Genomic DNA, 27,843 nt, shown 5'->3' with positions numbered 1-27,843 from the left:
GCATTGTCTTAGTGCTATACTACAAATGACCACTATATAAAGCTTTAAATAAAATCCCTAAGACATTCCGTAGTTTTTAAATGTTGAAACAAACAGCAGTTATCTTTAAGAGCTAATTTTCCCAAGCAAAAAACAAAACAAAAACAAAACAAACAAACAAAAAACCCGTAATAGCCACATACCGTAGCAGGCAGTAAATACATATGAGGAAAAAAGGATTTTAAAATAGATTTTTATTGGCAAAAATAAAAATAAAATAAAACTAATCTGAATCAGGTTCCTTCTTCTTTCTTCTTGTCCCTTTTGAGTAAGTCCCAGGCTCTGTTCTTTCTTTGCCATCAGTTCGTTGTGTCAGCCACTCCTTTTCTAGCTGTTTCAGCATGTCTGCAGTGAGGAGTCCTTGCTGCACCAGTCTGGAAGCCAGGGATTTCTCTCCTCCATTGGGGACAGGTGTCTCAGCAGCTTTACTCCCTACAGTTTTGGTGCCTCGCACCCTTCTAGCTTGGCTCTTTAAAGTTCCTGACAATCGGGACCGGTTCTCTGCCGACAAGCTCTCCAAGTTCAACAGCTTATGTGACTCTGAAATTTTAATCAGTTTGGTGATGTTGTGTACACCATCTTGGATAATGCCATCTAGTTCTTTCTGGAGATCTCGAATGAGGCTGGCATCTGGAAACATATCTATAAACCGGTAGCTAGGAAAAGACATATTATGTTATATAGCAACAGCCCTTATCAGAATCACTGGGCTTATCTCAATGATGTAACTACATCTGGACACTGGCCCCCAAATGTTCTGTTTTTGCAGACTCTGTCCAGTGCCTTTGCTCAGCCCCAACACACCTGAGGAATACTGTCATTATGAGGGTAGGTCATCACTCATATCTTAAGTGAATCATATTTTAAGGGGGACAGGCCCCTCCTTTGAGAATCACTGATGTAAAGCAGCACCTTTCAAATGTTAATATACAAATGAATCACCTGGGGATCTTGTTAAAATGTAGTTTAAGTTTGGGGTGGGCCTGAGATTCTCTAGTTCTAACAAGCTCCTAGGTAATACCAATGCTTTTGGTCCGGGGACCACCATCTGTGTAGCAAGAATCTAGTACACTTCCTCACCTACCTATCTTAACTAGAATCATAAGAAGTCCTTAGTCATTTTTAGAATGGGTATAAACAAGGCTCGACTGCCATAATGGACAACAAACATAACAGACAGCACCCTGTAAAAATGTGCCTGTTACTTGAGAGAGCAAAAGACCATTCATAAAACCTTTGATTTTCCCTATTACTCAGAAAAATGAGAGTAGGTAAAGGAAAAATGTGATACCTTAGCCAAAGGTAAAGATCCAAGACATCATGGACAGCTTCTAAATCCATGAGGTCTTTAATATTCTTAGGTGGAAGTAATGGCCATTTAATATATCGGCGTAACCACGAGAAGGTCAGTGGCTCATTCCTGCTATACTGCCTGGCAAACTGAAAGAGAAGAAAAGAGTTTGGTGAAAGAATCAAAACGCACTTAAATCTGCAATCAGAAACAGAAAGCACAACAAAACATTAACTGCGGTTGTGTGTTCAACAGGCTGGTTTCTTTCCTTCTTTATACTTTTCCATACTTTTAAGAATATTTAATACTTCATAAAGATACCTTCAAGAAAAAAAGTGGGGGGGGGGGTGCTTTCCTTCATTTTCCAAAGCCAGGGCAATAACATGTACATCAGAAGTCGTACAAAAACTAACAGAGCCTAAATCTGTTAACTTTAATGAACATTTAATGTTACAAGTTTTGGACAGATATTTTTGAAGTCTCTCATTTCTACCCCTTTATGGAATGGTCCTGTAACTGCAAATATAAGCTGTATCTTGTCAATATCCTTCCTTCTCATAAAGAAACTCTGAGGGGGCTTGATGAAAGGTTGGGCATGAGTCGATCAAGCTAGTAAACGGACTCTGCACCTCTTCACTAGCTGTGTGGCTCTGGCCAAGCCATCACTCTGTGCTTCAGCGACCTCATCAATACCATAAGACCACCATACCTCCTTCTTGAACCACAGAACACTGTTGGGAGAATGTGCTCGGAAAACCAGGCTGCCCCCAACCCCCACAAATGCCAGGCATTATTATGCATCACAATATACTATAGGAGACAGAAATACAACCATATGAGACCTGTAGAGCAAAAGTTTACCTTCAAGAATAAGATGATTTCAAATCGTTCATTTCCTCATTAGGGAAAATTATCTCTAAATGTTTAACCTAAGTAAGGTCCATACTTCAGAGAGGCGAGGCAGTTTTAGAACAATTGTGGTTAAATAATGTTATGATTTTATTAAATTCAGTCATGCATTCTGCTAACACATGCCAAACAGAATAGCCATGAAGGATGGAAATGTGACCAAGCTAACGTGCTGAGCAGGACAAGCCAAACTTTAATACTTCTGGCCACAAACTAGTAAAAATCCAATACGTAAAAGAGCCAAGTATGGAGCTGTCCAAAAAGGGGAAGGGAGAGATACTTATCCATTCAGATACCTCCGTCCAACAGCTGGCCCTAAAGGAGCTCCCTGGAACACCATTTCCAAACAACTATCCTGTGGGGCACCAGAGGCCATCAATGGGATGGAGGTCTTTTAAAGGTCAGTCATAATGGTGATCAAGAAAAAAAGGAAAAATCTCTACATTTCATGTGCTAACAGTATCAGAACACATAAGCAACTGCTGGCCTCTACCATTCCAGACTTCTTATCCCTTAGTAAAATGCTTCTGCTTCATTAGAACAGCTGTTTGAAGGGTGGTAAAACAGAGTCAGGTCCATGGACCCGAGCTCCATCCAGGTCACTTTTTTTTTTAATTTTTTTTTAACATTTATTTATTATCAAGAGACAGGGAGAGACAGAACATGAGCATGGGAAAGGCAAAGAGAGAGGGACACACAGAATCCAAAGCAGGCTCCAGGCTCTAGCTGTCAGCATAGAGCCCGACGCGGGGCTCCAATTCACAAACTGCGAGATCATGGCCTGAGCCAAAGTCGGACACTTAACCGACTGAGCCACCCAGGTGCCCCCACCCAGGTCACTTTATAGCATTTCAGACTTTATTCCAGAAATTTCAACCTTATGCTAACTAACTCTCTCATAAATGCCAGCTCTAAGAAACATATTTCCTAAGTAAATACCTGGGTGTGCAATACCTCTAAGACATATTAAAGGGAAAAGAAAAAGGCAAGTTGCAGAATAATTCATTATAACATTTATGGGAAAACACACCCACAAAACTAGAATTTCCATATGTTCATATATGTAAGCAAATGCAACGGAAAAGGTCTGCAATGACACAGACTGTTAACTGTAGCTCTGTCAAAAGACGGAGATTGGGGGTGGTAGCCCAATTTAACCTATCCGTAATGTTTTCACTTCATGCAGTGAGAAAGCATTTATGTATTATTTATGCGATTTGAAAGTAATTTCGAACATAAGTTTAGAAACAGATTTGGTGAGAACACAGCCAGTACGCAGAATGCTGAGTTCTATACAGAAGACAGGGGCAAGACTAGAGTCAGAGGAGGATTCCAAGAGGAGGCCCTTGGGTTTAGTGGGACAGGGAGGGCACTCCAGGAAGAGGCAACAGGGGAGAGGCAAGGGCTCCGCAAAGTGAGAGGACATGGCAGGAGGCTGGGAGTTCAGCTTCCACTGCCCTTCCCTGCTCCCCTTTTTTGGGTGCGTAAATGCTCCTCAGAAGGCAGAGGTTTGTATCCCTATGCAAATGAATAAGAAGGGGCTAAAAGCCTGGCACCAAACTCATACAAGACAGCAATCCCTGGCTCAGTGCCTTATAATCAGGAAAACCGAATACTATGACCACCACTAACCCCTACTCCCCTTCCCCTTCCAAAAAATATTAACCAATGCTACTAAGAAAGAAGTGTATTAGCGAGCACCTGGGTGGCTCAGTCAGTAGAGCATGTGACTCTTAATCTCAGGGTTGTGAGTTCACACCCCACACTGGGCATGACGCCTACTTAAAATAAAAATAAAAATAAAAAGCAGGCAAAAAAAAAAAATTAAAAAAAAAAAAAAAAAAGACGTGTATCATCAGGCAAGACCCCCTTCCCTCAAAAGAATTTGTCGTTTAAGAAAACAAAGAGCCACTTTATATGTAAGTTCTTATATAGTATCTCCTATGGAAAAGTGCTCTCCAACTGTTTTACCTTGAATAACAAAGTACTGTTTAGGGAAATGCATGGACTTGAAACAACTCAAAATATAAAGATAAAGGCTTACCTGTAACAACGAAGAGCAGACAAAAGGCTGCTTCTTGTTGATAGGAGCTGTGCAGAAAACATACCTCACTCGTAGACTTAATGGAATATGCTGGATCAACTCTGCAGAAAATTTAAAATCATCCATATTGCAGACAAAGTATTGCCCATCAACTTGTGAAAAGTCTACAAAAATATCCTGGAGGGAAAAAAAGATACATTATTGGACTGCCTAAGTGGGCATGAATAAAGTACTCAAGTCTACAAAAGACAATCTCTGAATCCTTAACAGTCTTCTAGAAAGGCCTGTTTAATTCACTGTTCTCACAGGCTAAAAGACCTCCCCTATAGCTTTCCCAACCTGAAATACTCAGAAAATTCCTCCAGACAAAAGTCCCAGAAGATTTTGAGAGGAGGTTTTCACTTTCAAGATAAACCTCATAAGTAACACTATCACAAAAATAGACTATCCACTGATGCCCACGAAGTTAATTAGTAACTGTCTGCAATATCAACCTTTTTAGAAAAGATATTTTAGATATTTTAGGAGAGATTTAAAAGTACGTTTTTACTTACAATGAGATTAGAAAGTGTCGTATCAGGGAGATGGTAGGCAAACATTTCAATCTGTTCCGCAGTTGGATGAAGACCAGCTGCCTTTAGTAAAAGAAAGAACAACTCTAAGTTTTTCCTTCTTAGAGGACAACTTTTCTTAAGTTGTTTATAAAGTCCTATATTCAGGCTAAGCTCTCACCAAATGAGTTAAATGACAAGAATTTGAGTAAAAAAGAAAAAAGCAATGTCACTTTCCCATTTATCACCAACTGAGAAAGCTGATGAGATGGTTTAGTGACCCTGACCAATTATACCCACTGAGTTGGCTCATCAACCTTTCGCTGACATTTTAGTTAGTATTTCTCAAACCTCTGATGATCTGACAGAGTACCAAAAACGCTTTCCAGGGTCTCCGTTATCTTCACTGAACAAAAATGAACAAGGAAAACCCAATCGCTTTAACCAAGGCAATAAAACTGACAGACAAACATAGATAAATACATGAGAGAATGTCTACACTGGAGACCAGTCTCTCTTCAACTGTATCCCAGTATTAATAAGGCGGGTATAAGCAAAAAGAGAAAGAGAAAAGGAATGGGAAACACAAACAGGAAAGGAGGAAAGAAGACAGACCTGAGTCACGGGAGGGACGAAGAGTATGGGCACAAGAAATGAGGCACACAGGGGAAATGGGGGTGTGTCCTTAGCAACTGCACTCTTAACAAAAGCTACAGAAAGGATTTCAACCGCAGCTTTCCTCCAGGAATTTTCCCTTGCATCGACTCATTTATATTCCCCTTTTACTAGGGTCACTGAAAAACGAGATGAGCCACGGTAATTTATAAGTAAATTTTCTAGGCAACTTAAATTATGAGTTAACAAACTTATAACTAAAATACATACGCTGCTGCCTCGTTAACCGCACTAACCAAAAGTTAACCTCGTCCGAACTGGCTCAAAGTTATATCGCTTAGTACTGTTTTTGCCCCACACTCAAGAGTTTCTTCTACATTCAAGCTTCTCACAATTTTGCAGCTGGCTGTCACAGCAACTACGCCCCTCTCCCCACCCAATGCTAGAGTACAGAAAGAACTCAAGGAAAATCAGGTTTACTAAACTCGTTCAATCTGGATCTTCCATTTGCTCACCATTCTCTAATGAAGGGGTCCCTAGGGCTCTCCAAAGCAGTAAAGTAGGGCTTTCTTGACAGGATTTTCATGGCACAAAACTTTCTTTTGCTTATTTCTGTTTCCAGGTGTCTCAGGCAAGGGTCTGGAAGGTGAGTGAAGGAAGGAATGACTGTCCTTCGCAGACAAGTAATCAACACGTTACACCTTACCTTTATGGGATCCACAGGCCTATTCAAAATTTCTTTTAGTAAATTGAGATCTTCTCGATTCATTGTTGTCACTTCTCCTTCTTTATATTTTGAACTGAATCTACCAGCTCTGCCAGCAATCTGTAAGGCCTGAGAGGTGGTAATTGGTTCTATTTCCTTCTCTCCCTTTTCATTGATAGTGGGTTTTATAAGGGAGTAAAAAATAATTCTTCTTATGCTCCTGAAATAGAAATAAAAGTAGTCTCAATACAGACTGCTGTATAAAAAACTCCCCATCATTTGGGTCACTACAGAAATGCTCACTCCAGTTCTAGTTTAGACCTGCTTACAATCTTGTCCACTCTTTACAGTGTAAGAGAGGTTTGTCAGTAATTCTTTTCCTTCCCATTAAATAGTACTTTTTAACAAATGTATAAATTTACTAAAAACCATTAAACTGTGCAATTACAATGAACTGTGGAGTATGTAAATTATACTTCAATAAGGTATAGAAAATGACTTTTTTTGGGGCGCCTGGGTGGCGCAGTCGGTTAAGCGTCCGACTTCAGCCAGGTCACGATCTCGCGGTCCGTGAGTTCGAGCCCCGCGTCAGGCTCTGGGCTGATGGCTCGGAGCCTGGAGCCTGTTTCCGATTCTGTGTCTCCCTCTCTCTCTGCCCCTCCCCCGTTCATGCTCTGTCTCTCTCTGTCCCAAAAATAAATAAAAAAAAAAAAAAAAAAAAAAAAAGAAAATGACTTTTTTTTTTTTTTTTTTTTTTTTTTACCAGTAAACCATATAAAGTGCTATCAGACTGTTTTTAAAAGTTGGCTCCTATTGGGGAGCCCGGATGGCTCAGTCTGTTGAGCGTCTGACTGTTGGTTTCAGCTCAGGTCATGATCCCAGGGTCATGTTAGGTTCCATACTGTGCATGGAGCCTGCTTAAGATTCTGTCTCTCCCTCTGCCCTTCTTCCCTGCTCTTGCTCCCTCTCTTTCTCTAAAATAAAGAAGTTGGCTGCCATTAATAGCTTTGAATACTTCTTGGATTCCAAAAGGTGTAACTGCCTTGACTCCTCAGAGAAAATACTTAGACACAACACTGTTACTCCTAGAGATAATGGCCAGCCCCACATTCATAATTGGCACTCATACACCTGCTGAAAACCTGAAAATAAAGTGAGATACTATAACAGGTTAGTGGGAGACAGTGTCATTCAAAATCCCTAGTGTGATATTTTCTTTTTATTCCTTCAAGAGATGGCAGCAAGATAAACCTCACGACTGTATTATAATACCCATTCTCCTAAACGTTAAGTGTTTGGTCATTCTAATTCCAATTAGAAAACCCACAGAATACCCATGATTATTAAAAACAAATTACTTACAAATTAAGTCCCATGCCAATTGCATCTGTAGCAACCAAGATTTTGCATGGATCATCAGGATCATTAAACTTTTTTGCTTGAGCAAGTTTGGTCCCTAAAATAAGAACAGTTTACATTCGCTCAGTGCTCTCAATCTTTTACCACATCACACTAAGTATATCTTAGAACCCTCATCTCTCATTCTCCATTCTTATGAATAAAACTCTTACTGTTTCAAACTTACTGCTTTATGTCCTCAAAGAGCCACTTATCTTTCGTTCCTACTCCTTTAAATATCCTGACAGAGCAACACAATCCCCTACTAGCCCCATTTCTGAGAACACTTATAAAGAGATTTCAGGACTACACCTTTAAGACTATGTACCAAGCTCATATTTTAATGACATTTCTGTAACAAAATCATCAACTCAACATTTAAAATACAGTCTAACAAGAGCAGCAAGAGCTATAATTAAAAACTTCTATCCCCACCGAGATGAACCAGAGAAATGTATTTATTTTATGTGACCCATAACAAATTACTAATGTATCAAACAACCTTATTCAGTACCTTTTACTGTGTTTTCTAGACACATCTCAACATAAATGGCAAAAAGAAGAGACTTCATGTCCCTGTAATGATGAAAGCCAATAATTACCAGGTGGGAGACTGCCATATATAACAGCTGATTCCAATCCCCGGATTTCAATCTGTCGACTCACAGAATAAATATCATTCTTGCTAAAACAGACAATGCAATCCCCAGGCCGAAGGTTGTCTAATGATTCTAGTGCATGATCCAGCACAGAAATGGGGGTAAGCCTCTTATAGTTTCGAACCTACAATAAAGACATGATATTGTAAAATAACACAACTAACTCAACTTCCTGTCACTATGAGGTGAAAAATGGGCAGAGCAATCAAAAGCAGCTAAAAATTGACAAGTTCCAATGTTTTTACATTTACATGGTATTTTACAATATAGAAAAACATTTATTTTCATATTATAAATGTTACCATCAGTTCTCATTGGTGTTTTCTAAATTAACAAAATGTTATATACAGCATGCCACAAATTTTTTTTTAAATGTTCTTTATTTAAAAGTTTACTTATTTTTGAGAGAGAGAGAGAGAGAGAGAGAGAGAGAGCGCGCGCGCATGAGTCGGGGAGGGGCAGAGAGAGGAGGGGAGAGAGAGAATCCCAAGCAGGCTCTGTACTGTCAGTGCACAGCCCGAGACGTAAAGCTCGAACTCACAAACCGTGAGATCATGACCTGAGCTGAAGTCAAGAGTCGGACGCTTAACCAACTGAGCCACCCAGGCACCCCCATGTCACAGAGTTTCAAAGCACTTTCATATACATTCGATTTTCGTGGCAACTTGGTATAAGTTCAGAGGTTTACTATTATTTCAATTTGATGAAAAAGCAAAATAGAGTCCACATAAAAGATCAGGTCTGATAAGGATTCTTTCAGTTCTAGCCTTCTGCAATCTGCCTAACAACGCAAAGCTAGTTAACAGCAAAGCCAAGACTAGAACCCACAATTTTTTCCACTACATCCCACCCTCTCTCTGAAAGCTAAACACAAAACTAATGAACCGATTTTTAAGTATTTCTTCATCTTATTAAAGAACTATAGTAAAACACACACACACACACACACACACACACACACACACACACACACACACAAAATTAGGATTGAAAGGAAACCAGTTATTTTCTACTGTCCACGTTGGAGAAAGGGATACAAACTATCTCCAGCAAAAGGCCCTAATCTCTGACATCCGAAATTCTGAAAACCATATGCTTTTGCTAAGCCTCAAACTTCCAACATTCCTGACTTATTTAATTCTAAAGAGAACTGCTCACACTCCATAAGGCGTTGTCAAGAGAAGATTACGAGTCTCTTGTACTTTTGGAAGGCTTGGGGTGTGATGGTCATTCCGTCGGAATTCCGGATCATGAGGTTCAACCAAACACGTATGATCTAGCCAACTGTGAGGAAATGACACTTTCTTTTTAGTTAAGTTCTGACTTTGCCGCTATCTGGGACCCCTGAAGCCACTGCTGGGGTACTCCAGGCTATCTGCTATGCCACCTTGAGAACAAAGCATGTGATCTACCTCCACTTCCTCTCCCGTCGTGTACATGAGCTCAGTAACCAGGTCAATGGCAGCAGATTCTCCACACAAATGGACTTCTTCAGCACAGAGTCCTGTCAAATGCAAAATCGACAGTTTTTTAAAGATACGAAATTAAATATTTCACACTTTATATAACAAAAATACTTGAAGTTTCCTTACCGATTGCTCTATAACTTTACCAAGTGTTTTCATCAATATTATCTCTTTGATAATTATCTCTTTGATTCAAACCTCACGACAACAACCTTCTAGCGGGCAAAGATTATCTCTATAAATCTCAGTTTTTTTATTTTATTTTATTTTATTATTTTATTTATTTATTTATTTTTTTTTGAGAGAAACACAGACGGTGCAAGTAGAAGAGAGCAGAGAAGGAGAGAGAGAGAGGATCTCACGTAGGCTCCATGCTGCCAGCACAGAACCCAATGCGGGACTTGAATTCATGAAACTGTAAGATCATGACTTGAGCCAAAACCAAGAGTCAGATGCCTAACCAACTGAGCCACTCAGGCATGCCAATCTCAGTGCTTTTAAACTGCTTTGGCTATGGTTTTGAGTCCACTACAGAGTAAAGCCAACAAAGGACCAGAACCTGGCATTCTGATGGTTAGTACTGAATCTTATACTTGTGTTTTTCAAATTAGGCTCCATGGAATGACTGAGGTACCTCGGAGGCTGGGGACCGGAGGGTAAAAGAAACTCCAAGCTCCTTACCACTGAGCAGATCCACTCTCATTTTAAATTACAGGCTTTAAGGTATATGATTTGTTTGAAGAGAGAGTTCAGCTATTTGTTTTTAAGTTTGCAAACACCTGCCCTATAACACAATGATCAAAAATTCACTCCAATATCAAGCAGTAGAAATATTCATTCATGTCCATGGACCTCAAGAACTCCCAATTCCAGGAGCCTATCTTAAAGAAATAATAAAATAAATAAAAAGCTATGGCCACAGAAATTTTTACTGTAGCACTATCAATAATAGGAACAAATGTTCAACTCTGTGGAAAAAAATAGTACAGCTCTTCAATGGAGAATGTGCAATATTAATATGTGGTGTGAAAAAAATCTATGAAACAAGAGAACCGAAAAAAAACACAAGATACAAAATAATATATTCACAAAACACCATATGCACGAGGAAAAAGACCGCATGAAACACCAAAATGTTAAGATGGTTGTGTAAAGGTGGCGAGATTTGAACATTTTAACTTTAATTAACCGATTATGCTAACTTTATAGTAAGAAAACTGGACTTCCCATTTTTAAAATAACATTTAGGAACTAAGAACTCACACTAGGCTGAATTTTGTTCGATTTGTGTCAAAAAGAGAGGATCCTAAGAACTCTATCTGGCAATGTCAAGCAGAGAAATGCAACTCCGTGCAGAGGTCACAAAGCACGGGTGTTAGCATTAAGACCACCAACCTAGAAGCGCTCTGGTCCAGGCCCATCCTCTGGCTGGATCTTTAATCATTTGAATTTCATCAATCACAGCCACTTCATCTAAAATAAAAATTCGTCATGAGCAATACAATCTACTTAAATAATATTATAAACAAATCATAGCACCCAAACTCAAGCTTTCATCACCACCATAATCACCACCATCGCTCACTCACGAAGCACTTCTTTTCTGGCAGGCTTGTTCTAAGTGCTTTACAATTTTAACTCATTTAATCCTTACAACAAATCTATGCCATAAGTATCATCATTCTAGCCGTTTTATAGAAGAACAGACTGAGGCCCAGAGAAGTTAAGTCACTGGCCCAAGCTTATACAGCATGTACAGAGATCAAGTTTAAGATCTAAAAACATAAAATTCTAACCCAGGCGATACAACATCTAGTAGGTTCATTTGTCCTATTTTTTGCAATCTCAGAGGGAGCCTGGAGAATCTACTTAATAAGAACTAACATATCCACAGGGTAGTAAAAGAAGTAAGCATCTAGGCTTCCAGGAATAAGGAGCAGACAGTCCTACTGTAAATGAAGCTTCTCTATCATATGAACCCAGACAGGTGTCAGGAGCAGAAAATGGGATAGAAAGTGTAATTTCCTGAGCTCTAGCTATGCCCATTCTTAGGGGTTTTAAAACCTCATCACTAAGGCAAAAATTAGTGCCTCATTTTATTTTCTAACGCCAAAAAGATTTTTTTTTTTAATGTTTATTTTTTATGAGAGAGCGAGTGAGCGAGCAGGGGGAGGCGCAGAGAGTGAGGGGCACAGAGGGTCCAAAGTGGGCTCTGTGCTGAGAGCCAAATGGGGGGCTCGAACTCACAAACCATGAGATCATGACCTGAGCTAAAGTCAGACGCTTAACCGACTGAGCCACACAGATGCCGTTGCCAAAATGTTTTCAACAATATTATTTTATTCTCCTTGTGTCATATCAATTATATTTTAATCTTCTTCCTCAAATACCAAGGAGTTGAGAAGAGCACATTAAAAAAAATTAATATACCCATAATAACATTTAGGAAACAAAAGAGAGGACGTTTTATACTGAAAAACCATCAGATTAAAAATTACTTATTCCAATTGGGTACATACAAACAAGATTAGAAAAGAAGAGACAGAAGAGGGAATTTTGATTTATGAACTCCTGTGCTATCAGAATGTCTACAATGTGTTACTTTTATAATAAATTCATTTGTAAAAAAACTACTCAGAAAGTTACGATTATTAAAATGAAAAAACTAACTAGAGTACATAATGTGTAATTCCTATTTAATATACACACTCACAATGCACACATTAAGTATATGCATACACAATACAAACATAAACATAGAAGAAATCTGGAAAATACACACCACAGCGTTAACACTTGTTGATTCTGGATGAGTAGGACTGGGAGGTTATGGGTTTTTTCCTTCTCTTTGCATTTATGTTTATATTTTCTATAACAAAGATATGACTGCTTACTGGTAAGGAAAAGTCAATATTTATTTAAAATATCTTCAGGGGTGCATGGGTGGCTCAGTTGGTTAAGCGGCCACTCTTGGTTTCAGCTCAGGTCTTGAGCTCACAGTTTGTGAGTTTGAGCCCCATGTCAGGCTCTGCACTGACAGCACAGAGCCTGCTTGGGATTCTCCCCTCTCTGCCCCTCCCCTGCTAACACACACCTCCCCCCTTCAAAATAAACATTTAAAAAATAAAATTAAACAAAATATTTTCAAAACTACTTAAATAGAAGTTCATTGCAGTGCAATATATAATAATGAAAAACCCTAAACAACCTAAATATTCTTTAGTAGGGGAATTAACAATTTTAGTTGTAAGATGGAATTTTCGTTATAAGTTTAAATGAATAAATGCGATATATATATTTATGATACATATTATACACATAAGATAAACATCTAATATACATATAACAAGACTAGTTCTAAAAACATGCTGCATAGAGTACCAAGCAAGTTGTGGAACAATAATACAGTATGATAATCACCTGACTGTTTTGAATCATACAATCCATAGTATCGGTAGGTAACATGTATCAGTGATGTAAAAAAAGACAGGAAAAGATACACACCAAACACTTGACAGCAGTTGGATCAAAAAAGGAACTAAACTGGGGAGTGGTAAAAAGGAACCAATTATACTTGTTAACATTTTAGTTCCTTTAAGAGAAAAGGGGAGAGGAACATTCACAAGCAAACACCACCAAGAGTCTGACATTTATTAGTGAGCACTGGTGAGCACTGGATATGTTGTCCTATTCGTGTCAATTTAAAATTTTTTCACAATAAAAACACATTTCATATGTTTAACTGTATTTTAAAATAAAAACTTACTAAACCCTAAAGGTTCTTAAATGGCATGTACATACAAGGAGTTGTAACACTGCACATCTCAACTGTACAAGCAACATGGGCAGCCTGTTTCCCATCTGGCTCCACGGTCACACGCTCTTCACCTGTTACCAAGTCACACGGCACGCCCTAAGGTGACAAAAAGATATCTGGAGTTATTGCCATCTTTAAAATAATAGCAAAAAGAAGTTTGGGTTGTTTAATATTCTCACCATTACCATCAAATTTATTCCCAAACCTTTAAAAAAATTTTATGAAAGCCGCTCTTACACAAAGTATGTCAACTTGCAAACACCTCTAATTAGCTAAATTCTCAGGTATCAAAAACATGAGACTGTGTAGCAGTTTCACTTAACTTTGTATATTTCTGCACTGTAGCAGTATTAAAACAAATGTGAATTGTTTCTGGATTCAGGAAGAATATCATAAGTAATATTTAAGAATGGAAAGACCTCCTGGGGTGCCTGGGTGGCTCAGTTGGGTAAACACCCAACTCTTTTTTTTTTTTTTTAGCATCCAACTCTTAATTTCAGCTCAAGTCATAATCTCAGTTCATGAGATGGAACCCAGTGTCCCGCTCTGCACTGCGAGCACAGAGCCTACTTGGGATTCTATCCCTCTCTTTTTCTGCCCCTCCTCTGCGCTCTCTAAATAAATAAACATTAAAAGATTAAAAAAAAAAAAAAAAACCAGAAAGATCTCCTAATATAATTCCTTGACAAGGAGCAACATTAATACTATCGTATAACAGTTTGCCCAGAAATTAAGGCGTTCCTCAGGACGAAGTGCTTTTGGTGCTAAATCTGGGAAAGTCTAGGCAATCTGGGACAGCCCATCTCCCTAGTGACCTAAAACTAATCACAAGGAAACATCTGACATGTCTAAACTGAGTGACAGTTTACCACAAATGACCATTAGTCGTCCAAAATGTAAAGGTTATGAAAGATGAAAGAAGGATCCTAGGAACTGTCCTAGATTAATGGAAACTAGAGACAGAACAAAATACAGTGCTGGCACCCTGGACAGAATCCTGGGGGGTTGGAAGAGAATGGGGGTGGTATTACTGACAACTGGCAAAATGTAAATATGGACTGTAGATTAAGTAATAGTATTCTATCAATATTAAATACCCTGCTGTAGATAAATGCCACGTGGTTATGCAAAACAAAGTCATTGTTCTGAGGAAATATTTTCTTAAATATTTATGGATAAGGAGGCATTATGTATGCAAATTACACAAATTATTCTGAACAAAAAAACAGAATACAAGTTATCTTCCCAAACTGGTTCATCTTACATTATAAAGTTATAATAAAACAGTGAACCAAAATGTGGCCCATTTAGTGAAACGATGCCTCAGACTACAGGGCATTCGGTCCTTTTCAGGTTTATCATTACTTCTTTTTGATAGCATCATAGTCTGATCTAAAAAAAAGGTAAATTAAATATCGTATCAGAGTTAGGTTAACTCTGAGGAAGCAAAGGAGGACTTCAGAGGGGAGTTTCAACTATATCAGTATTTTATTTCTTAAAAAACTAAATAGAGCAAGTATGGCAAAATGTTAGAATCTGATGGGAGTTGGGGAGTGGGTTCAGGTTATTTGTGTGTAATTCTCTGCACTTCTCTGTATTTGTGAAATATTCTGTGATAATTGTGTTTCATTCATTCTAATACACATTTTTTCACATTTTACTATCTCTGAAATCAGAATACATTTTAACAACTGACGGCAAGTCAGAGTCAGTTGACAGCATCTTTTTCTTTCTCAATTATACATAAAATAGTGGTACATCTTACAAAGTACAATGAACTATGACAACTTTTATTAATGGCAAATTACTACATATGCCCTTTCCCAACTCCCACCTTCACCCTGCCCAGTCCTCCTTAACAAGAAAATTAGCAATTTTCAAGAAATTAACAAGAAAATTAACAAGAAAAAAGCAAATACTTGGTAATATACTGACAGCAGCATTACTCTTTTCGAAGATCTCATGTGCCAATAATTTTAAAGGGCCACAATACACTCCAGATTTTGCTGACAAGTACTTCTGGATTGCATGATAAGTCTTTCCACTGTTTGTGGGGCCTGAATGGAATATTATCTTCCGCTGTATGGCTCGGGCTTCTGGGTACCTAAAACATAAGAAGGTAAACAGCTTAATCCCATTAACCTCAAAATCTACCTTGGCAAAAGTATCAACTGAAAACTATTCCAATGAAACATCTTGTTAATATTCACAAGAGAGCATCTTTGGAAACTAAAATTAAACGACAACTTTCAGATCCACAATAAAATAATGACTACTTTCTAAGACTGGCATTTACTAACTAGAGGACAGAAAAATCTAAATGCAAATTAATTTCTTGGATATTTTTGCTATTGTACTAGTCCCTTTTCTTCAGAAGTTACTTCAAATAAGTTTAAACCCCATCCTGCTCCATAGACATGTTCACATCATTTCCACAGCTCTAAACACATGAACCTGTAAGTAAATATGCCTAGCCTTCTGAATTTCAACATATATAACATAATAATTGAGTCTTCTGCTTCTGGCCATGATGAATGGTACAGGACTTGCCCTCCCACCATAAACAAGTACAAAACTGGACAGTATATGCAGCAGCTGCTTAGGGACATAAACAGCAGACAGTGTAGGACTACAAGCCCTGAAACAAAGGAACACTTGAGCTGTGCCGTACTGCACCCCAGGAGGGCACAAGGAGGTGGAACCCAAGCAAAGTATGACAGTCCCAACGAGCTGAGCAGTAGCGAGAAAATTCAGAGATGCTAAAGCAGGTGGAATTTGAAAGCAAACTGTGGAAAAGAAGAAAGGGTTCAGTGCAGAGGATGCCTTGAAGTCTAGGTGAGGCTACCCTGTGGATCCTTGACCAAGGGCTGGGCTGAACATGGGCAGGGCCCACCCAACCACAAAGGGTTTGGGCAGAAAGTCTAAAAGGGGTGGCAAAGTGCTAGATGTCGGAGTTCCAGCTACAGTGTGGAAATGGTGAGAGCTCACACTGGAAAGGCCACACTTGAGTTGTAAGGCCAACACCCTAAACTAAGGGCTACTCTAGATTTGTCCTAATAAAACCTACAACCTAACTTGATCAGAATCAAGGGGAGATACCAGAATTAATTGCCTGCTTTTCTAGGGAAAACAACTCCTAGCCTCCTTATGATTTCTTGTCCAGCATACAACAAAAAATATTATAATGATATATATATATATAATATATAATGATCACTAATCTCCCAAGATTAGAAACTGAAAATCTCAAATCCACAAATAAAGAAACTAACCAGTTAGGTGGTATTCTTAAGTCACTGATCTTACGTAGATCGTCCTTACATTCCAACACAGGAAATATCTGTTTCGCATGTCTCAAGAAAAATGGAAATAAATCATCCACATGAGCTGAAAAATAAAACACTACATTAACACATACAGTCTACAAGTTATCCATAACCAAACTCAGTGAAACTTTTCCTCTTAGTGAGCCAGTTCAGGGGACACTGCCCCCAGGATAAAAAAAAACTCTGGAGCGAGGAATTCCTTTTCTGAGATCCTGCTTTGTCTTATGTTTTCTTCCTAATTTCGCTTATACTTTCTACAGAAACAACAAATTGGCTGTCAACCACCATGCTCTACTCCTCCAATATAAATAGGTAAAGATCAACTTGGGTGAAAGTTAAGTTAAAAATAAACAACCTGGATGTATACATTAGAAAGAAGACCTATGGTTACTGAACAGAAATGGACGCGCAAACACTTCACATTTAAAAACCATAACCAGGGGCGCCTGGGTGGCTCAGTCGGTTAAGCATCCGACTTCAGCTCAGGTCACGATCTCACGGTCCGCGGGTTCGAGCCCCACATCAGGCTCTGGGCTGATGGCTCAGAGCCTGGAGCTTTCTTCCGATTCTGTGTCTCCCTCTCTCTCTGCCCCTCCCCCGTTCATGCTGTGTCTCTCTCTGTCTCAAAAATAAATAAACGTTAAAAAAAAAATTTAAAAAAAAAAAATAAAAAAATAAAAAAAAAAATAAATAAATAAAAACCATAACCAAAGCCAAACTGCCGACGGGAACACAACAATAACATTCTTATATTTTTTTCTTTTACATCAAGAACTCTGTCCTGATATGTGGGAGAAAAAAGTCAGTGGCAGAAACAAATGAAATCCACCATGTATTAATTCTGTCTTCGGTGAGAGTTCATTTCACTGCGGCCTGTACACAACACAGAGTGGAGAGCAGAAGGTCAAGGCCCCTGCCTTTCTCAAGCTTAAGATATATTGTTGATTTAATCCACGGACCCACTATAAAAGCAAAATGACCTCTGAACGCCTGGGTGGCTCAGTCTGTTAAGTGTCCGACTTCAGCTCAGGTCATGATCTTGCCGTTCGTGGGTTCGAGCTCTGTGTCAGGCTCTGTGCTGACAGCTCAGAGCCTGGAGCCCGCTTCAGATTCTGTGTCTCCCTCTCTCTCTGCCCTTCCCCCACTCACGCTCTGTCTCTCTCTCTCTGTCTCTCTCTGTCTCTCTCTCTCTCTCCCAAAAATAAATAAACCTAAAAAAAAAAATTTTTTTTAAAGCAAAACGACCTCAAAGGCCTCCTATGAAAGCACGGAATTATTTACAGGATGTTAATAAGCTCTGACCAGAGAAATAAACATGAAGTATGGGAAGAAATACAAAGTATGTTCAACACATTTTTAAAGAGATTTTTAAAAGTCTCTAAACACTTGCCTGCACTGAAGCAAATATCATTCAAAATAATGTGAATGTCCACATCCAGGGAATGAGATTGCATGATATAATTTCTAAAGCTTATGAATGCTTGATGGAAGAGACGAGCTGCAGGAAATACAAAACCAAAATAGGTAAGACTTAGTCTTCATTTCATTTCTTATTTATAAGTGTACATATACAGGGGCACCTGTTAACTGCTGGACTCTGAATTTCAGCTCAGGTCGTGATCTCACCATCCGAGCCCCACATCGGGCTCCGTGCTGGCAGCACAGAGCCTGCTGGATTCTCTCTTTCTCTCCCTCTCTCTCTCTGTCCCTCTCCTGCTCATGTGCACGCTCTCAAGATAAGTAAATAAACTTATAAAGTGTATATACACGCAACACACCTAACTCATCAAAGTGATTTTGGTGGGGGGCACCTGGGTGGCTCCGTCGGTTAGGTGTCTGACTTCGGCTCAGGTCATGATCTCACAGTTCTTGGGTTCAAGCCCCGTGTCGGGCTCTGTGCTGACAGCTCAGTGTTTTAGAGCCTGCTTCAGATTCGGCGTCTCCCTCTCTCTCCTCGTCTCCCCTGCTTGTGCTCTGAATCTTTCTCTCTCTCTCAAAAATAAATAAACATTAAAAAAAAAAATTCAAAGTGACTTTTTTTTTTGAGGTGGGGCCAGGGGGTCTACAGCTGGTTTACTATCATCTGACCAAAAGTGAAATCCTAGCACGACAGGGAGGAAAGCTAAACACACAGCTCCCTTGCTGTGTGTCCAGCACAGCAGATGCATCTTGCCCAACTCCTGCTAAGGCAGAAGCAAAGGTCAGGGAAATCCTCCAGACCACACCCATGCACTTATTTCCAGGGCACACTAGGTCTCACACAATACTGACAAAGATGTAATCTAAGAAGTAATAAAATAATATCTCTAATAGAAATGCTAGCAGCCTTACCATCGAGTCCATAATCAGCACCCAGTTTCTGAATTTCTTTCCTCTTGTAAAACTTGTCTAAGATCTTCTTTACTTCATCTGAAAGAAAGATTTGCTTAACATTGGTTTTCCAGATGGAGAAAGGCCCAAAGAGCAAAAGATACTTGAAATCCTAATACTCAAGCCAGCGGTCTACTGAGTGCTGTAAGCACTTAAAGGTTTTAGTTGACCACGAGCTCTTTATGGTTTAATAGTGCAATGGGCTGTCCAGAAAAATTGTAGTCAAACAACAGAATATTCCTGTTATACTGCAGAAGAATAAGCAAAGCACCACAGGATTAGACATGGTCCCTAGCCTCCATCAGGCCACTTTTAGATAACTGTATTCTGTTTCATTTACTTACAAGCATTCTAAACATCTAATAGTGAGCAGCCAAAAAGTATCTAGAAAGACAACCAGTACCGCAAGAACCAGATCATCATGTTTTTATGTAAATGACTAAAGAGGTGAGGGATGATCTTTAGTTGGAAGATGATGGGTTTTGTTTTTTTTTTTTTTTTGAGACAGAGAGAGACAGAGCATGAATGGGGGAGGGGCAGAGAGAGAGGGAGACACAGAATCGGAAGCAGGCTCCAGGCTCTGAGCCATCAGCCCAGAGCCCGACGCAGGGCTCGAACTCACAGACTGTGAGATTGTGACCTGAGCCGAAGTCAGACGCCTAACCGACTGAGCCACCCAGGCGCCCCAAGGAAGATGATGGTTTTAAGAAGAACAGACTGGGGCACCTGGGTGGCTCAGACGGTTGAGCGGCCGACTTCGGCTCAGGTCATGATCTCGCGGTCCGTGAGTTCGAGCCCAGTGTCAGGCTCTGTGCTGACAGCTCAGAGCCTGGAGCCTGCTTCGGATTCTGTGTCTTCCTCTCTCTGACCCTCCCCTGTTCATGCTCTGTCTCTGTCTCAAAAATAAATAAACGTTCAAAAAAAAATTAAAAAAAAAAAAAGAACAGACTACACTTATTTTGTTCTAGATGGCATAAGTAAAGCCAGTGGGAAGTAAGGGATGCAGATTTCAGTGGAACTTATACAAGAACTTCTAACAATTAGAAGAGTGAAGGAAGTTGCCTCAAAAAAGTGCCAGCTCCTTGTCACTGGAAGTATTCAAACAAGGCTTAGAAAACTATTTCAAGGGTGACAGCAGAGAATCACTGTGCTAACAGGGGAAGCTGAGTTAGATGTCTGCTGAGGAAACAGGCAATAATGTCATAAGTGAAAATATTTTAATCAATCAAGCTGAAATTGTATTAACACTGTACATGTTAAATATCACTGCATTATTCCACAGAGATAAACATTCTACTGATCCAGGCACACATGCTATATTGCTGGAAAGGCAGGCAAAAATGGAGAATACAGTCTTTGCCCACAAAACACAAAAAGGCCATCCAAAAAAATAGAAATGGAAGGAAAACTTCCAAACTCATTCTATGAGACCAGCATTACCTTGATTCTAAAACCAGACAAAGATCTCACGAAAAAGGAGAATTGCAGGCCGTTATCCCTGATGAACATGAATGCAAAAAATCTCAACAAGATGCCAGCAAATCGAATTCAACAGTCCATTAAAGGAATTATTCGCCACAATCAAGTGGGATTTATTCTTGAGCTCCAGGGATGGGTCAATATTCACAAATCAATCAATGTGATACACCACATTAATAAAAGAAACGATAAGAACCATATGATCCTTGGGGTGCTTGGGTGGTTCAGTCAGTTGAGTGTCCCACTTTGGCTCAGGTCAGGTCATGATCTCACAGTTCGTGAGTTCAAGCCCCGCATCAGACTCACTGCTGTCAGCAGAGTCCACTTTGGATCTTCTGTCCCTCTCTCTCTCTGTCCCTCCCCCTGCTGGCGCTATCTTAAAAATAAATAAACATTTAAAAATATATACATATATGATCCTCTCAATAGATACAGGAAAAGCATTTGACAAATACAGCATCCATTTTGATAAAAACCCTCAACAAACTAGAGATAGAAGGAACATATTTCAACATCATAAAAGCCATATACAAAAGACCCACAGCTAATAACATCCTCAATGGGCAAAAACTAAGCTTTTCCTCTAAAGTCAGGAACAAGACAGGAATGTCCACTCTCACCATTGTTATTTAACGCAGGACTGGAAGTATTAGCCTCATCAATCAGACAACAAACAACAACAACAAAAAATAAAAGCCATCTCAACTGGTAAGGAAGAAGTCAAACTTTCACTATTCACAGACAACTATGTAGAAAACCCAAAGACCCCACCAAAAATTACTAGAACTGATACACAAATTCAGTAAAGTCACAGGATATAAAATCAACATACAGAAATCTGTTGCATTTCTTTACCACAATAATGAAGCAGCAGAAAGAGAAATCAAGGAACTCATTCCATTTATAATTGCACCAAAAACCATTAAGATACCGAGGAATAAATCTAACCGAAGAGGTAAAAGATCTGTACACTGAAAACTATAGAAAGCTTATGAAAGAAATTGAGGAAGACACGAAGAAGTGGAAAAACATTCCACATTCATGGATTGGAAGAACAAATATTGTTCAGATGTCCATACTACCCAAAGCAACATACACTTTTTTAATTTTTTTTTTTAACGTTTATTTATTTTTGAGACAGAGAGAGAGAGCATGAACAGGGGAGGGTCAGAGAAAGAGGGAGACAGAGAATCTGAAACAGGCTCCAGGCTCTGAGCTGTCAGCACAGAGCCCGACGCAGGGCTTGAACTCACGGACCGCGAGATCATGACCTGAGCCGAAGTCGGACGCCTAACCGACTGAGCCACCCAGGCGCCCCAGCAACCTACACTTTTAATGCAATCCCTATCCAAATACCAACAGCATTTTTCACAGTGCCAGAATGAACAATTCTAAAATTTGTATGGAACTACAAAAGATCTGAAATAGCCAAAGCAATCTTGAAAAAGCAAAGCAAAGCAAAGCAAAGCAAAGCAAAGCAAAGCAAAGCTGGAAGCATCGCAATCCCGGACTTCAAGCTATATTACAAAGCTGTAATCATCAAGATAGTATAGTACTGACACAAAAACAGACACTCAGATCAATGGGAACAGAACAGAAAACCCAGAAATGGACCCACAACTACATGGTCAATTAATCTTTGACAAAGCAGGAAAGAACATCCGATGGAAAAAAGACAAGTCTCTTCAACAAATGGTGCTGAGCAAACCGGACAGCAACATGCAGAGGAATGGAACAAGTTCCACCACTCTCTTACACCATACACAAATATAAATTCAAAATGAATGAAAGACCTAAATGTTAAGACAGGAAACCGTCCAAATCCTAAAGAACACAGGCAGCAACCTCTTTGACCCTGACCGCAGCAACTTCTTCTATGTCACCAGAGGCAAAAGCAAAAATGAACTACTGGGACTTCATCAACATAAAAAGCTTCTGCACAGTGACAGAAATGATCAACAAAACTCAAAGGCGGCCTAAACGGAAGAAGATGTTTGCAAATGACATATCAGATCAAGGGTTAGAATCCAAAATCTACAAAAAACTTAGCAAACTCAACACCCAAAAAACAAATAATCTAGTTAAAAAATGGGCAGAAAACATGAACAGACACTTTTGCAAAGACAGCCAGATGGATGGCTAACAGAAATATGAAAAGATGCTCAACATGATTCATCATCAGGGAAATACAAGTCAAAACCACGATGAGATACCACCTCACACCTGTCAGAAGAGCTAAAATTATATACAAGAAACAACAGGTGCTGGAGATAATGAGGAGAAAGGGGAATCCTCTTACACTGTTGGTGGGAATGCAAACTGGTGCAGCCACTCTGGAAAAGTGTGGAGGTTCCTCAAAAAATTAAAGGTAGAACTACCCTACCATCCAGCAACTGCACTACTAGGTATTTACCCAAAAGATACAAAAATACAGATTCGAAGGGAATCATGCACCTTGAAGTTTACAGCAGCATGATCAACAATAGCCAAGCTATGGAAAGAGCCCAAATGTCCATTGACTGATGAGTGGATAAAGATATGGTGTGTGTGTATACATATGCGCACACACGCATACGTACACGTACACACACACACACACACACACACACACACACACATAATGGAATAATACTCAGCCATCAAAAGGAATGAAATCTTGCCATTTGCAATGATGTGGCTGGAGGTGCAGTGTGTTATGTTAAACAGGGTAAGTCAGAGAAAGACAAATACCATATGATTTTGCTAATATGTGGTATTTAAGAAACAAAACAGATGAACATGTGGGATGGGGGTAAAAGGAGAGAAGGAAACAAACTATGAGAGACTCTTAGAGAACTGAGGGTTGATGAAGAGATGTGGGTGGGGGACAGGCTAGATGGGAGATAGGTATTAAGGAAGGCACTTGTTATGATGAGCATTGGGTGTTACAAATGATGAATCACTGAATTCTACTCCTGAAATCAACATTGCACGATATGTTAACTAACTAGAATTTAAATAAAATTTTGAAAAAAATACATAAAATAAATGAGGAAACTTGTTTAATGGGTTTAGGTTTTCAGTTTTGCAAGATAAAAAGTTCTGGAGATGTGTTTCACAGCAATGCGAATATACTTAACCACTACTGGCCTGTACACCAAAAATTAAGATGGTTAAGTTTTGTTATGTATTTTTTTTACCACAACCTTAAGATAAATAAATAGTATTAATACCAATAATTACATTATTAAAATTATTATTTTAACAGTATTATCACATTATTAAAAGTACCCCAAAATAAAGACCTCCCAACTCCCATGTTAAGTGAAATAGCTAGCCTAACACTGTCTTCGAAGAACTGGTTAAAGAATAGCATATACTGGGGCACCTGGGTAGCTCAGGAGGTTAAGCGTCCAGACTCTTGATTTCGGCTCAGATCATGATCTCACAGTGGTGGGACTGGCTGCTACGGGCTCTGCACTGACAGCGCAGAACCTGCTTGGGATTCTCTCTCCCTCTGTCCCTCCCCTGCTCGTGCTCTCTCTTCCTTTCTCAAAATAAATAAATAAACTTAAAAAAAAAAAAAAAAAAGGAATAGCCATGAGTTCCATCACATTTTTCAGTAAAAGTATTATACTTCTTGGGGTGCCTGGGTGGCTCAGTTGGTTGAGCACCGGACTTCGGCTCAGGTCACGATCCCATGGCTCATAAGTTCGAGCGCCAAGTCAGGCTCTGTGCTGACAGTTCAGAGCCTGGAGCCTGCTTGGGATTCTGTGTCTCCCTCTCTCTCTGCCCCTCCCCCACTCACACTCGGTCTCTCTCAAAAATAAATAAACATTGAAAAAATTTTTTTAAGTATTGTACTTCTGCCCCCCAAAACAAGCTTTGGCCTATAGTATGTTGTAGTCTGCATTTTTAAATTACAATAGGAGTAGAGGATCTCTTTTGCATTGTTGGTGGTAATGCAAGCCGGTGCAGCCACTCTGGAAAACAGTATGGAGGTTCCTCAAAAAACTAAAAATAGAACTACCCTACGACCCAGCAATTGCACTACTAGGCATTTATCCAAGGGATACAGGTGTGCTGTTTCGAAGGGACACATGTACCCCCATGTTTATAGCAGCACTATCAGCAATAGCCAAAGTATGGAAAGAGTCCAAATGTCCATCGATGGATGAATGGATAAAGAAGATGTGGTGTGTGTGTGTGTGTGTATATATATATATATATATATATATACACACACATATATATGTATATATATATATACACACACACACATATACGTATATATGTGCGTGTATATATATATATACATATATATATATACACGCACATATATATACACACACACAACGGAGTAGTACTCGGCAATCAAAAAGAATGAAATCTTGCCATTTGCAACTACGTGGATGGAACTGGAGGGTATCATGCTAAGTGAAATTAGAGAAAGACAAAAATCATATGACTTCACTCATAGGAGGACTTTAAAAGACAAAACAGATGAATATAAGGGAAGGGAAACAAAAACAATATAAAAACAGGGAGGGGGACAAAACAGAAGAGACTCATAAATATGGACAACAAACTGAAGGTTACTGGAAGGGTTGTGGGAGGGCGGATGGGCTAAATGGGTAAGGAATCTACCCCTGAAATCATTGTTGCACTATATGCTAACTAACTTGGATGTAAATTTTTAAAAAAAATTAAAAAGAAAATTAACAACAACAAAAATTACAATAGGAGTGACCAATGTTGCTTGTTGAAGTGAACTGCCTGAAAATAGCTTCTGGAGAGCTAGTGCCCTGTGCAGCTATACAATTCCCTCGGCCTCCCAGAGCTTCATTTGGTCTGAGGAAATTCCCTGCCTCCTTAATCGTTCAGAAACTAAAGACGTACAACCTTATAATCTGAAAATCCTTTTGAAACCATCCGCATGCCTCCCATCCAAAGTTACTTTGGGGAACAAAACACACCGCCACTTACTGATGCTAAGCGGACTCCTTTCTCTCTGGAGTCCTGGATGATCAGGATACAGACCACCTTAGGCGAGGACACCCTTATCATGTTCTAACTTGTATTACGTTTGGTTATCCATACATCCTTTCTCCCCGCGAGACTGTAAGTTTCTGGAGTGTTAAGTGCCAGTAAATTATAAAGACTCCTTAAAGCGATCCTCCTCTGGCTTTTCACTGACACCTCCCTTGCCCCTTCTCAGGGGTATCAGTTCTGGGCAGGGGCGAAGGAACCAAAAAGGATGCCAGAAAAAGCGGTCGTCCACCGAACGACGTAAGAAAGGCGAATCGTCCCATCGGAAGAGGGTTGAAACGATTCAGAGAGAGCAGTAAAAGGAAAAAGACCACTTCTGGGGCGACATATAAAAGGATCACTAAGACGCAGCCCCAAGCTTGGAGGAGCTCACAAACCAGCGCGGTAGGCAGACACTGACAAGCACGATGACAACGCTTGAGGGGACCCGGGTTCTCCAGGGAAAGGGGATGCGGCTTCCTCGCGGCCACGCGTGGGCCTGCAGACACCCCCGCCGCCCTCGCTGGCTCCCGCACTCACTCTTGTCCAGAGGGCGGGTTAGCTCGGCCCCGACGTCGCCATCCGCGCTGGGGCCCTGGGGTTTCACAGTCAGCGGCACGAACAAAGACGTGTTCGGGGCTTTGGAGCCTCCTGAGGCAGAGGAGGAGGAGGAGGAGGCAACGGCAGACACGCGCCCCAAAGCCCCAGGAAGGGGTTCGACGTGGGCGCGAAGGGCAGAGCAGACGGCTGCCCGGTGGCCAGCCCGGCGCCCCGCCGGGAGCCGAGCCCACAACAGGGCACACCGGGAGAAGGACATCGAGGCCGCACGCCCTAAAGGAGGCCGGCGGGAGCAGCCCGGGACTTGGCGGTGGACAATGACGCGCCCCGCCACTGCCTACAGTCCAGAAAGACCCAGACCGCTCAGGGGAACTGCCCAGGATAACGCCCGATCAATAAGGAGAAGGTAGTGTCGTGCGATTGCTCATAAAGAAGAGGAAACGCTTAGAAATAAAAACCAGAAAAGATGAAATTCTTATATTCTTTCTCTCTTTCATTATTGATTGGGCCGGCTTTCTCTAAAGAAAAGAAAGTAATCAGGCACCATTGATGATGTCACAGATGAGGGGAGGGGGCCTGAGAGCTATGTCACGTGACTCGGGCTGGCCTGGTAAGAGCGCGCGAGTTCAGAAGCGCGTGGACACCGCAGGGCGCAGTGTTGACCAGGCTGGTTGGGGGGGGTACTTCTGCTGTGGGCACCAGCGTGACTTGCTGACTGGAGCACTAAAGAGCATTTCTCAAGTTTCTTGGATTATTAACTTTGGTTTTCTGTTAGAATAGCGTGAGAGGGCATAACCTGATCTGGCCTTCAGGAGTGTTGCTAAGGAATTTTTTTCTGCAAGTTCTTAGGTAAACCCCTTGTGTGACACTTGTGTAAGTACTCTTTTTTTAGTATGAGCAGTTTGTGTACGTCGTCCAGGCAGCTGAGATGTCACAACCGCATAGCACTAAAATATGTCCTCAGTACCCCCAGAGTTTCGTTTCATTTGCATAGGTTGAATACTGTGTCATAGGAGTTTGCAACATGTTAATTCAAAATACGCTGCTGTATTTTCCACATCTCTCTCATACCTGAAACATTAAGATCTTGCAACTTGAAGGGACGTGTCATGTGATATGTAATACTCCTGCGTCAAATAGGATACCAGTAACAATTTGTTAATGTGCCTTTCATTCCCAGGATACATACATATTGATGTATATGCTGATCACATACACGTATACGTGTGTGTATATATGTGTGTGTGTGTGTGTATATATATATATATATATATATATATGTATATATATATATATATATATTTGGTTTGGTTTTTAATTTTTTTTAATGTTTGCTTATTTTTGAGAGAGACAGAATGTGAGCAGGGGAGGGCAGAGAGAGGGAGGGAGACACAGAATCTGAAGCAGGCTCCCCAGGCTCTGAGCTGTCAGACTCTAGATGGGAGCTCGAACTCCTAGTCAGAAGATCATGACCTGAGCCCAATGGACTAAGCCAATACTTGTTTTTAAGTAAATTCTAGCCCCAAGATGAGGCGGGAACTCAGGACCCCAGATCAAGAGTCAAATGCTCAAGACTTAGCCAGACGCCCCCACAGAATATATTTCAAA

At 40.2% G+C, this 27,843-nt stretch overlaps 1 protein-coding gene across 3 annotated transcripts; it reads right to left on the bottom strand.

Moving 5' to 3' along the window:
* Nucleotides 1–26,708, bottom strand: SUPV3L1 (Suv3 like RNA helicase). Of its 3 annotated transcripts, none has more exons than XM_042960801.1 (15): nt 26,218–26,708; nt 19,153–19,230; nt 18,212–18,319; nt 16,768–16,882; nt 15,431–15,599; nt 13,480–13,591; nt 11,074–11,151; nt 9,625–9,716; nt 8,156–8,336; nt 7,518–7,611; nt 6,156–6,375; nt 4,838–4,918; nt 4,284–4,460; nt 1,331–1,479; nt 1–695 (listed from the first exon to the last, which is right to left on the bottom strand). In XM_042960801.1, the coding sequence occupies exons 1-15, from the start codon at nt 26,492–26,494 to the stop codon at nt 263–265; spliced, it is 2,364 nt and encodes a 787-aa protein (XP_042816735.1). In that variant the 5' UTR covers nt 26,495–26,708; the 3' UTR covers nt 1–262. The 3 variants fall into 3 exon arrangements, with proteins under 3 accessions (XP_042816735.1, XP_042816736.1, XP_042816737.1); XM_042960802.1 differs by lacking the exon at nt 26,218–26,708 and adding an exon at nt 25,636–25,727 and having other exon boundaries at nt 3–695; XM_042960803.1 differs by lacking the exons at nt 13,480–13,591; nt 15,431–15,599; nt 16,768–16,882; ... (1 more) ...; nt 19,153–19,230; nt 26,218–26,708 and adding an exon at nt 12,461–12,547 and having other exon boundaries at nt 3–695.
* Between the last annotated feature and the right edge of the window lie 1,135 nt (nt 26,709–27,843).

This window comes from Panthera tigris, chromosome D2 (assembly GCF_018350195.1).
Source record: "Panthera tigris isolate Pti1 chromosome D2, P.tigris_Pti1_mat1.1, whole genome shotgun sequence".
NCBI classification, from domain to species: domain Eukaryota; kingdom Metazoa; phylum Chordata; class Mammalia; order Carnivora; family Felidae; genus Panthera; species Panthera tigris.
The sequence above is the reverse complement of the archived record's forward strand: the minus strand, read 5'-3'. Positions and strand labels throughout refer to the sequence as shown.

Coding starts and splice junctions, on each gene's coding strand:
- SUPV3L1 (XM_042960801.1), bottom strand. CDS start 26,494: ATGTCCTTCTCCCGGTGTGCCCTGTTGTGGGCTCGGCTCCCGGCGGGG. Junction 18,320..19,152: donor TGCTGATTATGGACTCGATG/GTAAGGCTGCTA, acceptor TATTTCCTGCAG/CTCGTCTCTTCCATCAAGCA. Junction 16,883..18,211: donor TGATATTTGCTTCAGTGCAG/GCAAGTGTTTAG, acceptor TTTATTTTTCAG/CTCATGTGGATGATTTATTT.